The sequence below is a fragment of the Hetaerina americana genome, unplaced genomic scaffold (genome assembly GCF_022747635.1).
Source record: "Hetaerina americana unplaced genomic scaffold, ioHetAmer1.1.p SCAF_4, whole genome shotgun sequence".
Lineage (NCBI taxonomy): Eukaryota > Metazoa > Arthropoda > Insecta > Odonata > Calopterygidae > Hetaerina > Hetaerina americana.
This window is the reverse complement of record NW_027286985.1, coordinates 64375258-64391508: the sequence shown is the minus strand read 5'-3', so window position 1 is coordinate 64391508 and position 16251 is coordinate 64375258. Positions and strand designations below refer to the sequence as shown.

General features: G+C 37.6%; 1 protein-coding gene across 1 annotated transcript in view; it reads right to left on the bottom strand.

The window, feature by feature from the left end:
• Nucleotides 1–7581: 7581 nt before the first annotated feature.
• Nucleotides 7582–16251, bottom strand: part of LOC139692332 (alkaline phosphatase, tissue-nonspecific isozyme-like) — a 185651-nt gene continuing 176981 nt past the window's right edge. The window contains exons 7-9 of the mRNA XM_071590452.1: nt 13181–13321; nt 11931–12125; nt 7582–8780 (exon numbers count right to left, since the gene is read on the bottom strand). Of these exons, the coding sequence (XP_071446553.1) occupies nt 8170–8780; nt 11931–12125; nt 13181–13321 (947 nt within the window). The 3' untranslated portion in view covers nt 7582–8169. The remainder of the gene's footprint in view (nt 8781–11930; nt 12126–13180; nt 13322–16251) is intronic.

Here is a 16251-nt window from a genome sequence, read left to right as displayed (position 1 = left end):
TATACATGTAGTGACACTGGGAATAACTTGAAATGTCTTTCTTCTCTGAGAAATTTATGGTTTTAGGTTGGAAAAAATAGAATCTGGGAGACTTCAAAGGCATTTTTATAATGAAGGAAATACAGTAGCGGGCTTGGGGACAAGACCAACAAAAGAGGAAATGATATATTTGTATTATAGGTTCGAGGACAAATCTGCTAACGAAAAAGCAGTGAACCACGGGAGAATGATTGGGTAAGAAGAAATAAGCATTAGTTGAGACTAAGGAAGATGATAGAAGAGAAGGGAATTTACGGGATATATATGTAAGTGCAGAGGAAAGAGTACTTGCAGGGTGTTTGATGATCGCGGTTCATGAAGTGGGGAGATATTTAAAATATTCAAATCTTACTTCACATATCCGGTGACGCGACTGATTAGTGCCTAAGAAAATTGAACGTATTTTTACGCTGAATTATGTGAGTGCAAAAAATCAGAGTAGTGTAGTTGTCGTTTTATATTTCAGTCTAGCTTCCTTTTAACCATAGTATGGAATTGTTATTGGAGTGAATTTTTTTCTGTTATAGTGTTTGACTTACAGAGTTTCGAGTCTGCAAAGAAGCCAAGGAAATGTGCAGGATCAGATTGAAATGATGAAGGTAGTGAATCCTGATGAGGGCTTATTTTTGTCGTCATTCTTAAAGTTGAAGGGTTACGTAACTGCATTTACGAGCTACATAATAAGATTTAATTGTTTATCATAGGGATTTAGGGAATCTAACGATTTACTGTAAAGCATTAACTAATTAACTGGAAGCATTACTTTTGATATGATCAGTTTTTAGCTTAAACTTTAAGTGAATTTTTGACACTCCGTAGCTATACCTTGTTTTAGTCATGATGGATGACCGAATGATTTTTGTTTATGCATTCTTTTTGAATTTGGATGAATGTAAAAAAGTATGTGATGAATGCCTTAGAATAATTTTTCCTTCCGAGAAACTTATATTTAGATTGTTTGCATATTTATTCCTCATAGTTCCCTTGTTACGAGTAAACTTGATGAATGTAGTTTTAAAATTACTCAACAGATAGTATTGATACTCATGTGAGTTAATGGCTTCAAAATCAAACTTCACCCTCTCACAATTTTCTTACACCGATCACCCTGTCACGGCAGTTGGCTCAAGAGACTGTTATACTGCTCCGGTTTGACAAGGGATTGATTTCCTTCATGCGTTTGAAAATTATTCTGCACATGCATGGTAATCTACAAGTAATTGCGGGGGCTTAGACAAGGGTGATTTTTACCCATGGAAGGCACATGGTGTGTGTGCGTAGCTAGAATTTCACTCCAAGCAGGCACATTTCATATTGCTGAAATATCATAAACTGGTAATGAACTTTTATAAAAAAGAAAAGAATCGAAAGCCGAACAGCTTTACGCTCATCACAATTCATATGATTCAGCAAACACTCTATGAATGAACGTGCAGCCGGTTATATGGTGATAATAAAGGATGAACTACCCATAGAATGAGATAGAATGAGGTACAAACTGGGCCCAATTCTTTCAATAATTATCATCTGGGGAATTCTCTTTCTCTTTATTCTGTTTTTTAAATCGTCAATAAAAATTGCATTTAAATTATACGTCCCTAATCGTATGATAATAGTTGAAATTATCGTAGTGTGATTCGGTTCTTGAAATGTTTCTTGAAAATTTCAGGGAAGATATTTTCTTAATGGTTTATCGTAATATGCTTTAATAAATATAGTAGCTTTTCCCTGTTGCAGTCAATCTTATTCCAAATTCCAACCGACTTTGTAGAAGTAATACATATAAACTAAGGCTCAATATGAATGAGACTTAACAAGGGTAAAATAAAATTCCTTTCCCAATCATGAATGTTTTTCCATATACCATTTCATTGAATTCTAATTTCCTCTCAACTTTCTCACACTTGAATGCAACACCATGCATTTTGCGAAACGCAATTTATTTTCCCGGACTACGTGAACGGTGGGTAATAATCTCATCCTCCCGAGCACTTCTAGGAAAACCTACTTACCTGCTATTGCTGTTGCCCTCAAAGGTAGGGCAGTGTATCCGACCGCGTAGCCAAGTCTTTTTCTCCCTTACCCTGTCCGTCGCTGAGGCCGGACTTTGCGTCTCCCTCGGGGTACGAAGGGGAATGAGGGGCCCTGGTAGGAGGGCTCCGGGGAAGAAGGAGGGGATAAATATTCCTCCTCGACCTAGGGAGTTGGAACGAGTGCTGTAAGTCGATTGTTGTGGGAAAGGGGGAAATAAGGATTTCGTGGGATAGAGAGTAGATGAGATGAGGGCGAGAGAGATTGAAGCGTAAAGAAACGGAAAAGGGAGAGAGTTGGGAGAGGGTGCCTATGACACGGCATGCGGGGACAGTCGTAGGAAAGGTGAGATCGAGGGGGGAAGAAGAAATGGAGGGCAGAAGTTGAAGAAGGAGGGGAGGAATAGAGAGAGAGGGTACCGAGAACCCTTTTGCTATACGAATAGGGGGCGCAGCGTGGAAGGGGTCGAGGAGGGGGCAGCGGGAAAGGAAGAAGAAGTATGGGATAGAGTTGGATGTGGGAAAAGAAAGAAGTGAGGGGATAAATTCGTTTGGGAGGAATGGTAGTGTGCGGGGAAACCGCATTGGCGGAACTGGGTAGGTTTCTTTGACGCGTGTGTGCGGGAGGAGGGAGGTCAGTCAGACGAGAAGAGGGTAAAGGTGAAAGGATTTTTATGTGTAGAGTGAGGCTCGGCTGTTCATGGAGTGAGAAGAGGCCTGGGAGGGTTTAGTGGAGAGGGTTTTACGACGGAGGCGAGAAGGGGATTGGTGTGGGCGCTTACCGGAATATTACACCGGCAGTGAATGGGTGGCGAAAACCGGAAAATTCTGCTGAAGTGACCAAAGTTGAGGAAGGTGATCAAACTAATCGCGCCGATAGCTTTAGTCAATTAGAAACTGGGACCTGGAGCATAGATTTCTTTTTTGTTGCAGACCATTTAATATTGGGCATAACGTTTAATTCCTTGGGATATAGTATTGTCATAAGTTTAACGCTTTTACGTGTGGTTTGATGGGCGTATATTTCTTTTTAAAGCCTGGAGACTCATTAAGACATTTTTTGGCGGTGTAAATTTTCTATAGGCCAGGTGCCAAAGGAAACACTATACGTTCATGTCCTTATTAAACTCGTTATACCCCTCAATATTTTTGGGCAGTAGTCGATTTATGAATACCAGAGTTTTCAAACTTAACTATATTCTTAATAAATTGTAATCACCGCTTTCCTATCTTTCGTTAAAAAATCTTTGCCGTTGTTGTTATAATTTCAAAGAGCTCAAATTATCTTCATTGCTATAGCCTGGCTATCACTTGTTATATCATCTCCCTTCTTTTCCCCTCTAATGTATGGAGTATCGTTAGTGCTGAGAATAATTAAGTTCGTATCATACCGCATAGTTATGAAGAGGTGCTCATTGATTAATGAATTGAATGACTACGCCGAAAATAGATCATGATGCCATCCATTAGACTCTTCCGGCAATCTTTTTTCCCCATTCTTTTGAAAGTGTATCAAACTGCCATATTTAATTTTATTTCTTAGAAAATTGATTAACTTACTCCTAAAAAGAAGGTCATTTATGTTTTTATATATCTTGTGACGATTTATAAATTGCTGATACATCCTAAAGGTTTTAATCAGCCCGACAAAAATGAAATATATTTGATAAGACAAAACTTAAAAAATTGTTTTTATGTTCGTCAAACCTAAGGAATTTTAAAATAAGAATGACGGAAAATTTACAATCTTGGCAAAGTCTAGGCAGCAAATAATTGCTTACACAAATGAATATTAATATAGGTAATCTACCGGTTAATGTTGGTCCTGGATGAACACAGCAATCAAATAATTCTCTTGTCTCTCCTAACAAAACAGCCCAACATCCAATCTTACACTAGGATACTCTTCAATTCTACATACTTCCTCCCTTACTTTAATCCGTTCAACATCCCTATCCTATTCCTGTCTTTCCTCGCTTGTCTAACGTTACCCCCTCTATCCCAATCTTCAAAATTCCATTGCCAAAGTTAAAATATAATTGTATATTAACGTTAAAATGTAATTTTGTAAAACTGTCAGAAGAAGGATACAATTATTAATACATATTATTATTTACATCTTAGGAAATGTATGCATTTTATTCTCAATAAATTACTTAAAACACCCGATTAAGGATTTGAATCATAATTCAACTAGTCCAAAACGTGAGTTCTTTCTTGCTAGGGACTCACGGTAGACACAAAAGCCATATTCACCGTGCTGTAAATTAGTGTTTTAAATTCAAATGCCAATACTAAAATTTACTTTAGCAATCGAGGTCAAAAAAACACTTGAGAGTCGATTAACTGTTTTTAGTGAATGTATCACTTAGAATGGTAAAAGACATTAATGATCTTATTGGAAGTTAAAATTTATGTTTTCCTTTCCAATCCAGTGGGAATATAGCCCTCAAAGGAGTCGATGAGACGATGACTGGAAAGCGTCAATCAATGAACCTAACTTCAAAAACTGCGTACAGAAGTTGAAAATAACCTCTCCTTGGTATTGCCTTTAATGAGGTACTTGATATCATTTAGCGAAACCCCATTGTTTGGGATTGACCTTTCGCATCAGTCTTAAAGAAATAAGGACAGGAAAAAATTTTGATGATCATATGTTCTTTAAACTTCCCCCCCGCATATGATTACTTTGTTCGAAGTTAGATCCCTCCACAGGAGTCACCGGCGTACGAAACCGAAGTGGACCATTGTATACGACCGCTTTTGTTTAATGAGAGCTGGGAGCAGGTGTAAATACGAAGCGAGGGACGGGTGTGTGGGAGCAGGGGAAATGGGTGGGGCAGGGGGGTATTGGGGGGAGAGGTCAGAGGGTTAGGTGGCTCCAGGAGCGCTGGCCGAAGTGAGAAGGAATTTCGTATTGACGCAGGCCCTGGATATCCCATTACCCTCATCCTCCCACTCAACCGCCCTCATACCTCTTCTCTTCTCTCCCAAACGCGCCCACCAGCTCAATCGCAAGGGCTCTCCGTTTCCTCCTTACTCTCACCTTCGGTCGGTGGAAAACACTCCAATCCCGTATTTATTGAAAGAAATAAATCGAGCAGAGGGGGATGAAAAAAAAGGTACGAGCGGACGGCGAAAACCCCTTTATGCATATGGGCCCTCGCCTCCCTAATTATCGTAAGCCCTCCGCTATTTTTCCTCTTCCTCCTTCAAAGGCACTTCGCGAAAGCTTGCTCTTTTGTTTTAATTTTTTTCTCTCCGCACCGACGGTGGCGTGTGGGAATTATAAACCGTTCTAAAAACGCCTTCGTTCCATCCTCGACATGAATCGCCTCTTCGAATAGCTTCCAGGAGGTTTTTTTCTTCCACTTCTTCCACCATTTCAAGCTCACCATTCGTCCCCCCCTCCCCCCTCGAGATGCCGCCCATAATTCCTCGCGATGCATAAGTTTCGATGCAAATCCCTATTCCCATCACCAATGGGCTCCTCTCCAGACGCTTACGTGCCATTCGCTCACGTATTTATTTCCTTTTTTTCACACTCAAAAAAAGTCTTAATTACAATTTACAATTCGTTTCCGCCTCGGATGCAAGGGCAAGTTGGGCTGGTAGTCCCTACCAGCATTCTGCGCTACAGGAATTCGCGAAGAGTGAGGCAGTTTTGACTAGTTTTTTGTCTTTTTCCCTTTTCAACAAGTTCAACCTTCCCCTCCGTTCTCCCAGTTCTATCACCTCAACGACGATCGTAAGTTTGAATAGTCGTCCCTTTCCTTCTTTTTTTATTTTTCAAGAGCAATAAACTTGATGAGAATGAGACCCATTCCGTGACGGTATTCCCGAGTGATCACATTTACGGCAGATTTCCTTTCTGATGGGTCGTCTTCCGCATCGTTCCCCCCTGCTTTACATTGCTTAATCACTCTTCCAAAATAGCCACTAACGACTCCAAAGGAAACAAATGAGTTTTAAATATCAGATAGGACGTAATACGAGTATTAGTTACTTTCTCTAGTCGTTACCTTTGATGTGAAGACCCTGAAAAATTTACTATTAAACTCCATTTTTTAGGTAAAGACGCAAAGGTTCAGTGAAAATAACGCATTAAGAACATAAAGGGAAAGGCATTCAATCAGAGCTATAAATGACCTTTTAATATTTACTCCTTTCTGAGCCATTAGAATATTTTACTCTATTTTCTCAAAGAAGCCGTGAAAGAATTTCATGCCATTGCCAGATGATAACCTACAGTCTCATATAGTGGGAATATGTATATTTTCAAAATTCCAGAAGTTGGACCAAGCTTTGTGCTCAATTAAACTGTGATAGTGCTCTGATGAGATTTATATCGGATAATTGTCAGAGAAACCATCTTTTACGAAATTTTGGAAAATATATAGAAATATAATCAGAGTGATTATGAACTTCAATAAATAATCCTATTGTTATCATGATATTTTAAACACCACAGTGAGCAGAGCGTCATCATTTCAAGACTGAATCACTTTTCTTTTCTAATTTATGGTAATATATAGCTAATAATGAAGTATTGGATGATGAGAATGCATCAAATAATATATCTGCATTTTATGACTCTCTAATGAAGGAGAAAAACATTGTCCTAACTAACTTTATTTTGCTTCAGAGAGCGGCGATTGCTTTTAGAACGATACGATTAATCAACATAATTGCTTTCCAAATCTGCCCGAGTTAAGTGTCGTGCGAGGTTACTCTCCTCTCCTGACTGCTCTTTGAAATTATGCGTGCTTAAACCAAGTGAGCAGCATTCACTTCATTGTATTGCTTTATTTTTTTTTGCTTAGCTTTAGTCAAACAATTCACATTTGGTCATCGGCGGTTGCTATAATTGCAACTTGAATATACATGGCAATCGTTTATCATCTCGATTTCATTGATCTGTCGACTTTCCACTAACGGTAATTTCTGCCGGTGCCGTAAATTTTATTTCCTGTCGTTTTTCCTTCATTTTTGAACCTAAAAGCATATTTAGTGCAGTTGAAAACTAAAAGAGTTCACGAGCAAACGTTAAAATGAGACTCCATAAATTTTATGCCTCTGGTTATAATTTACGTACTTTTTATGAACAAATTTCAAACTATTACTATTTCTCCCCTAATACTCTCATCTAGACTAAATTTATTTCGTATGAGATTAATGAGATTGTAGGCGTTAAATCAAATATTTATGTTGGTTCCATTTGGTCGTTTGATTCACTTTGTACATTGACAAATGTTATCGGTGAATATTGTTTAAATATTAATGAAACAATTTTTTTTACATTTTAAAGTTGCCAATAATTACCTCGACAGTTGTGAGATTATGTCGCATGGTTATTTAACCAATTCAAATTTCTTGGAGAAAAGATTTTTTTCCAATGTATACGTCGAAGATATACCAAAGTCACGTTTCCATTTAGAAATAAAATTGAATTTATTTGCTTTTGCATATTATTTAATACTCAAAAGCAAAATAAAAAGTTTTAATGATTTTTTGAACATTTAAGGTGAATGTTCCTACTAAAAGAACGATCGGTGGCCAAGGGTTTAATTTTTTTGTTAACGGTCAAATAGTTTTTCATTTTAGATCACTCATTCATTTGATTGAAGAACATGCCTCTTCGCTTCATTCGGACTATCTTGACACCAAACGTCCTGAGCACTTCACATTTCAACGAAAGTTTGATCTCTCCTCACTTCACTCACACGACTTTCATCAACATTCACTTAGATTGTTGACGTCGGCTTTATTTCCCGATATGTATTTTTGATTCATACATCAGAAAGACGAACTAATCACGACAGCATTGGTTCACGTTCTTCGCAGAATTATTCAGTGCTTAAGAATCTACCGTGCTACGACCGTCTCTCACAGTTACCTCGTCACTTCACCACGCTTTCCAATGGGTTCCGCTCACAGACCGGCGAGGTGCAAGCTTGTCCTTTTTTATAGTTAGTCTCAAGAAATTGTAAGGGAGTCACGAACACCAAAGTCTGAAATGGACGTGAAAAACATTCGGGGGAACCCCCGCAATGGGGACAAGGACAGTGGCAACTCCTCGCCCTACTAATCCCACGGGTCATCACAAATTTCTTGGGAACCCCAAAATGACCACCGAAACTAGAGCGGCGATTGCTGTTGCGACTGGAGAAAGTAGGGTTCCCCCACCGCCGGCGGCCCTCGTCGAACCGTCCGCCATTATGGCCGTGCCGACAGCCGCCGTCCTCACGGCGTTCGAGGACGCTGACTGCTCGTCGCAGGCGTTCGGGTGTCCGCCGCCCGCGGACGACCCGAGGAAGCCGCCGGAGTGCTGCTGCTGCCTCCCTCCAGTAGCCAAGGGCAGTAGTGCCGGCTGCTTCCCCCCTTGCCCAGACGGGGGCTGCCCCGTGGGGGATTCGCTCTTTTTGCACCGCTCCTTGTGCTCCCCGATACACGCGGCGTAGGCCATGGCATGCGGGAGGAACGTCTGGTCGAGGGAGCCCCGGAAGAGGGAGGAACCCGGTCCCCTCGCGTAGACGGGCACGTCCTCTCCACCGTGAGTCGCCCATTGCCGCGGCACAGCAGACTGCTGCACGGCGTTCTTGGCTCCCGTGTCCACACCGCTGAGGTTCTCCCGCCCGAACCCTGGTCCGTTGCCGTAAAGAAGGGTCGTATACGGCATGCCGTCCACGTCGGAGGATTTGGCGTCCACTCCTGAGCAGTGGAAAGCAGAAATGTCATAAAACACATGAAAAAACTCTTGGCTTTAGAATATTGGTAATCACGGAAAACTTATAATTATGCCAATTGCTAATAACCCGGGGAAACTCATAAATGCTCTAAATTATCAAAGCTCTTAAGATAAATGCATTAATTACAGTAGACATTAAAGTGTGCCAGGAATGTTTCTTCAAATGATAGGTATTGGCAATAAATTACGTAATTTTCTTTTAAATTTGACATTTTTAGCATGAAAATGCCCTGACAGGGGTATATACGACTAAGGAGGGGGAAATACATACTCGTACATGGATATTTCGGCGTCGTTGGTAATAAAAATCTAAGCAGTGGAATAAAATGATATGATACCGATGGATCTATATATGGATAGTAAATATGAAATAGGAAAATGGTAGTGAAGTAGGAATCTGATTGTCTGGATCTGGAAATGAAGTTCACGGGGAATTCGGCAGGGTATTCGGTCGAATCTAAATGAAACTGCGAAGAGTTTCGATTACATAACTGATCTCCAATATATTTGGGGTATCGCATCCTGACTACTTTTTGTCTTTATTTCCCTCAAAACGTTCAATTATTGGAATATATACCCAATGAAAACTATGAAAACTGACTTTTCATGTTAGGCCTCTGTTATTGACAAATGTTTTTTTCCGGAAAGGAAATTGTCTATCTAGCATTGTGTTTTAAATAAAAGTGTTAATCAATATGCTACCTTTTATCGATTCAAAATCCAAAGAAGTCGATGAAATCACGACGAAAGTATAGGGTTCCTGCTCTTCGCTACATATTTGAATCTGTTTAAAATTCTTTTATCACATTAATCAAGAAGTGTCCATAGTATAATGACGCATGGAAAGTTAGGTTGAAAGCATCTCAAAAAACGAAAATTATCTGATGCTATTTAATTGCATGCTGGTGCGTCGTACAGTATTTGAGAATTTTATCAACATAGATAAGCTGTATACTAATAAAACGACAACTTATGCTGTTTCTTTTTATCTCTCCTTCTAGACTTGTACAACTCCTCTTTTTGTCACTTACAGCGAGTTTCTGGAGAAATCATTCACAGAATCACCATTTCAAATTATTAATTAGGCATTAACATCCCTACATTATCAAAATACTAATGAAAAGCGTTTAAATACTAGATTTGTTTAGTCTAAAAAGCCCATTCAAAATATTTCATGCCTAATCTTTAAAGTCTGTGGTTCTGAGCCTATCTGCTTACACTAGTCAGTTAAAGATTTGCACTTTATTATAATAATATTATTATTAGGTACTTCGCTGCGAAATCACTAATTATTCAAAAACTAAATTAGCATTTTAAATATCAATTGTATCCTTAGTATCCATCTAAGTACTCTAAGCATACGATTTTAAGTATCAACGGTATTTCTTCTCCTCCAAAGTCACCCTTCACCGGGACGAAGGGCGAATTTGCGTGTTAAACGTGTGTAGGCAGCCCGTTAATGAATTTACAGGAGGAACGCCGGCGAAGTTTGAGGTCGGGTGCAGACATTTTCTTGCTGGTTAATTTAAAATTTGTTTCCCCAGATAAATGACGCTTAACTCAATATTCAGACTTCCATCGATGCCATTGGCGAGTGAGTTCGGGTCGCTGTGGCGGGATTTCCTACTGCTCGCTCAAATCTATTTCACCGTTCCTTTTGTGTTTCTCAACATTCGCCGTGCCTGCGATAGCAAAATTATGATTGATGATCCCCTTTGAAATTTTGCCAAAGGAATAATGGAGCCAATGATCACCAGCGTGTTGGTGACAGCAATGTCGCAACTTCCGGGACCTGGGGCAGGAAAAACCTACTCCATCGACAAGTTACCCGGCATACATTAATTGAATATACGTTGATCAGGAAATTTCAATCGGACCTTCCACAAAGGCGTAAAAAAAACATTTTTTTCCGCCGAGGAAATTCATCAAAGTTGATATCGAGCAATAGATTTTGCGAATTAAATATTGGAGCACGGATGAAATAAAAAACACCCGAATCAATACTTGATGAGATTTAAGGCAGTCGCCCGGGCAGCGACGTGCGTGGACGTGCATCGGTTTGCTCAATTTCCCGCGTTGGGTTTTTCTGCGGCTTGAGCCATTCGTTTGTGCTGATGATTTAACGGATTCGAAGATTGACCTTGAAACTCAGACTTAAAAATCTTAATCTGTTGGTTCTTCCAGCGATACGAAATCCCACCAAAGAAATCGATAAACATCTTAGGAGAAAAAATGACTGTGCGAGTTGCATTGCTCAGGCAGTGCACACCAAGCATATTTAACCGGATATCCTGTCCGAGTCATTAAAATTGGAATAGGATATTACTAAAAGAAAATTTTTGCCTCGACAAAGGAGAGAAAAATAAACTTAATTTGTATTCCGGTGCGAAAAGCGTGTAATTTGGATCAACTTATTCCCTTTGCAACGAATGGTAAAAAAATCAGAAGTTGCGGACTAGATTAATAGGGGAATGTCATGAAAATATTAATTAATTTAGCAGATTAACATATTATTAATTTAAATCATGAATATCCTTTGTCGACGAAATTAAACGGAATATAGCGGTGGAATTAAAATATTCTAAGTCGAGATTTTTAGAAAATGTGGTCAGCAAGTCAAGAATTAATTTATGTATCCTAAAGTGATTACATTTTTTTGGATCAAAGCGTCTGCATATCCGATATCAGCACATTTGATTTCATCATTAATCATTTCATTATTTTTGTTTAAAAAATTATGCAATACTTGAAAATTATAATATGTTATTGAAATATTTATGCAGGACGAAGCTATAAAATGTCACCCTTTCAACTTAGCGCATTCAATTTTTGTGAATGTGCATCGAGACAAACGTGACCAAAATATTCCTGAAAAAGGGCTTTAAATTGCAGGAAATGGGGCCAGGGAGGGAGAATATTAAAGAAATTATCATATTATTTTATTATATTGTTTAGATATGAGAATCTAGTCTTCCATATATAGTAGATTTCAAATAATTCTATAGCATGCACAAACTGATGACTATCCGTCGCAAACAACATTTCTTTTGGTCAAGAAATATCGGAAGCGAACGGGGGCTCGGCTATTATCGGACTTGTGTAATATCACGCACCTAATATGGGATTTCCCCTCTTGGTGGCTATCCCTCCAAGGGCGAGCACATGGGAGTGGTCAGCGGTGAAGACAATGAGCGTGCTTTCAGGGTTCAGCAGGGGTAGAGCCGCTTCTAGGGCTGACTCCAGCGCCAGGGTCTCCTCCAAGGCTCGGTATGCGTTGTTATAATGGTGAGCGTGGTCAATCCGACCACCTTTTGTGGAGAGAATATGAAAAATGACTTTGAAATTCAACACATAATTAGAATTAATGATTTAATTTTGAAATTACCACTTATCTAGTTAACTGAAATTAAAAGTATAATTGCTAGTGTCAACGCCGGCCAATATGCTCCTGTCATTCAAATTTAATTATAGATGTGCTCTGTACTCATCATCAATAGAAGGGTGAAAAGGCTCTTTCCACGAGTACATTCTTCTTCATACGTAATTCACTCACTGTAATTGTAATAGCACATGTGTAAAATAAATTAGGCATAACCTGGAATAGGTAGGGTCGTATCAATTTTATCAAGAAATATTCGAAGCATATCTAAGAACAAAGAATATTTAGCTTAAAAGCGCCTCGGCGCGATACTGAATGGATATAACATGGGTAATTAAGAACGTAAATACCAAGTGTAAACGTTCACGTGAAAAATACAAGTAGCACATATTTATTGTGATGACATTTATTTTACAAATATATTTTTTGACCTTGCTGTCTACTTCAGTGGATCACCTTCGTAAGTACGATCATCTTTACTGAAAGACTCGTGCTGCAGAATGACTAAAAATACCAAACGTTTGAGGGTAGATTCTATTGACATGAAGGCTGGTTTTCATTAAAGTATTTACGGCTAAATAACAATAAGCATAATTACAGGCATAAAGAGGTATTTAGTAGGTCTAAGAAATGTATGAATTATTTTACCTTTGAAATTTTATCAAGCGTTGATAAATTGCCTCCTTAGCGTCCGAACAACAGTATATAGTACGATGATAATTCAAACGAAGGAGCGGGATTGCGTTTCGAACCAAAAAATATATAGAAAACAGAAAAGGACAAAATGATCGGTGGCAAGACCAAGTTCCTCAACGGAAAGAAGGAACTGTCAGTTTCTTTTATAAATGTAATATGTATGTATATATATATATATATATATATATATATATATATATATATATATAATCTTATAAGCATACACATATACGATACATTAGAAATTTTGGGGATTTTAGCATAAATGAAAGAAGGGGATTCATTTACCTTCGACAAATAAGAAGAATCCTTGCGGGTTCTTTGACAGGATCTGAATGGCTTTTCTTGTCATGTCTGCTAGAGACGGATCTCCGTCGTCACTCTTGTCTCGGTCTACCTCGAAGTCCATGTGAGAGTAGGAGAACAGACCTAATGGAAAGATGATTAATCAGTAGTATTGATTTGGCTGGAAGCAGTACACATATTTCTTGGGCTGCGCACGTATTTCGGATTATGTGATTTTGGTCAAACTATCTCAGAACAATAGAAATAAAGAAGAAGAATAAAGGATTACAATAAAGTAAGGTTAGAGTTGAAATACTGCTGATCATGATTATATCAGTTGTGAGCAAAACGGTCTTAAATATCATGAAGGAAGTAACTGTTACTACACAGGGTCATATTATGCACAAGGAATTGCATTTTGTTGTTTAGTTATAGAGCTGAAATTCATTTTTGGCCATCAAAAGTTATTGACTCTGAAAATGTCAAGTGATAAAACTACAAAGAAGACAAAATATATCTTAAGTTCTCGTAATTTTTTGAATTTAATTATTTATGGATCGTTCAAAAATTACCTCCAATAGGCTGGGTGCTTCGGAGGGACGAAATCTTCTCTCAAAATTCACCTTAAGTGTCATACCATTAATAAATTCAATTCGTGTTGATAATGTCAATGAATTTCTTTGGGAAAGGGTGATATATATTCGATCAAATATATGCTTTGATTAATGTGCGAATGTAATTTTGTTTAAAATAATAATATGCATATGAACTTTAGATAATTAATGCATTATATCAAAATGACAAAAATGATATCTTTAATATTTCATAAGCAATAATGAATTTCAAGATATTTTTACTTCGTTCAATAACAATTAATGACTTACTGAACAGCCATATTATTTCGTTCAGTCATTCATGTATCATTGCCTATTTAATGGTTTGTTTTCCATCAAGTGTCAATTAGAACGTAAAAAAATAGTGGCGGTAGACCGGCAGGCTGCGGTTTGCGGAGCTTGTGGCTGTACAGCGCTAGTATATTGATTGCTACTTTGGTGTTTTGAAAGCGTGTCAGGCAGTTGAGTTAAAATATGAGATTTTCAATGTAATTACTCGGAAATTCCGAGTAAATACTTGGTAGTTAGTTATTTGATCAGCAAATTGTGGAAAGAATAAGGTCAATTTATTTTACTGGGATTCGTTATTTATCTAACATTCTCATTTACTGACAATAGTGAATTAATACATCTAGATTGTACTCTAGGTACATTTGTACATTAGAAAAAGTCTTTCAAGTGTAGGATTATATATTCATACATGGAAGTGGTATGTAACTTGTAAGTTGGAATAGGTAGGAATATTAACAAACAGAAATGTCTAGAATATTGCTCATCCGGATATCATTATATATACAGTTGGTCATCATCTCTCAAGGTTTTTGATTAATTGTTTATTGCTTCTGTATATTCTCTTGTTTATATACGATTCATTATCTACTGCATTAACTTAGCTTAGCCTTGCTTCTCCTGATTAGGAACTCTTTAAGTATTTTTCTTTCAGCCTTTTTGCTGTGGTTAAATATCACAAATGCATTGATAATAAAGGCCTTTAGTTCAAGTAGTGTTTTCAGAAATTATGTTTATGATGTCTCCAATGAATCTTTGAGAAACCTCCTTCGGTATGGATATTTTTCTGTCGATACAATGGCATATGCTAAAGTAACGTTGCCAGTCGTATAGAAGTAATCGAAGTTATACCTGATTCAATGTATTGATTATATCAGATTTAACTCTGCTAAACGTTTCTGCGTCCAAAAGGAGAGACATTATGAAAGGAAAGAAAACAAGTTAATACACGTGTATATTTCGAATTCTGGTGGTACGTATTCAAATTGATACATTACCTTGAAACACGTGAGTGTCGGGTCCCAGCCATAATTATAGTGCCATGCGTTTGATTACTTTTCTCAGAAACATCAAACATAAGGATTTTAAATAACTCGCATATGAATTTTTATGGATAAATTCTCATCTTTACATAAAGCAATGCAATTTTCATTTAGTTGGTAGCATTACTTTTCATCACTCGTTGACAAGCAAGTAATGGGCGATTACATTTCTTTTATAGTTTGAACGATAGGGTAAATATTAGCTGCACCAGAGGGCTGGAAAGAAATAATGATGATAGTGATATCAGCCGATAGAAAAAATATTGAAGTCGGGAAGCAGTAAATATTTGATTTTAATTTTCAATGGCTATTATTATAGTCTGATTTAACTTTCCTTAGAATATGGAAGTAAAGCTGTTTTATTTAAATGATATAACGTCTCTGGAACAAAACATCTGGAGTGGAGGAATAGATGAAAGTGATTTGGGTTAATGAAAAGTTAATAAATATCGCTTAATGAATGATCACAAAATTCTTGACCTAAAACCTTTCGTCTTTCTTGGACTAAATGTACGTAAGAATGTGACAAGAATTGGAAAAACATACATGGAGTCAAATGGTACAGATAGGTGGGGTTAATAGACTGCAGCCTTTTTATATATTAATCTTATAAAATTAGTGGACTATTGGTAATCCCATGCTTTTATTCTAATGTAATTTATATTTTTGATTAGGGAACACTACATTAAAATAAAGTAAGCCTCGGTTTTTCATGCAAATGACCTTATTATTTTCGCCTTTCCCATTTCTAATATTTTAGTAAGATTTATCGCATTAAAAAATTTTAAATCAACTTTACTGTATTAGGTCATTGCTGAAGGTGTAGATGGGATTAATTACAATCACATAATAATTGATTAGACACTATTGAATTGAAATTTCGGATAGAATAAATAAACTCTTCGGGTATTGTACAAGTGTAAGCAAAGAGTTTAGAAATTATTTTCTAATTTTTGTTGCACCGCTGAGGAATATATCCTTAAGTTTTATCTTTTATTCGCATTAAAATTGACTGTTTCTAGCGACGCTTTGACTATTGAGGTGACCTCTTTGGACCATTATTCGAGAAATCATCGCGACTTGCTTGAATAGCTGAACTACAAATGTAAAATGTTCCGACGTGGGTTTC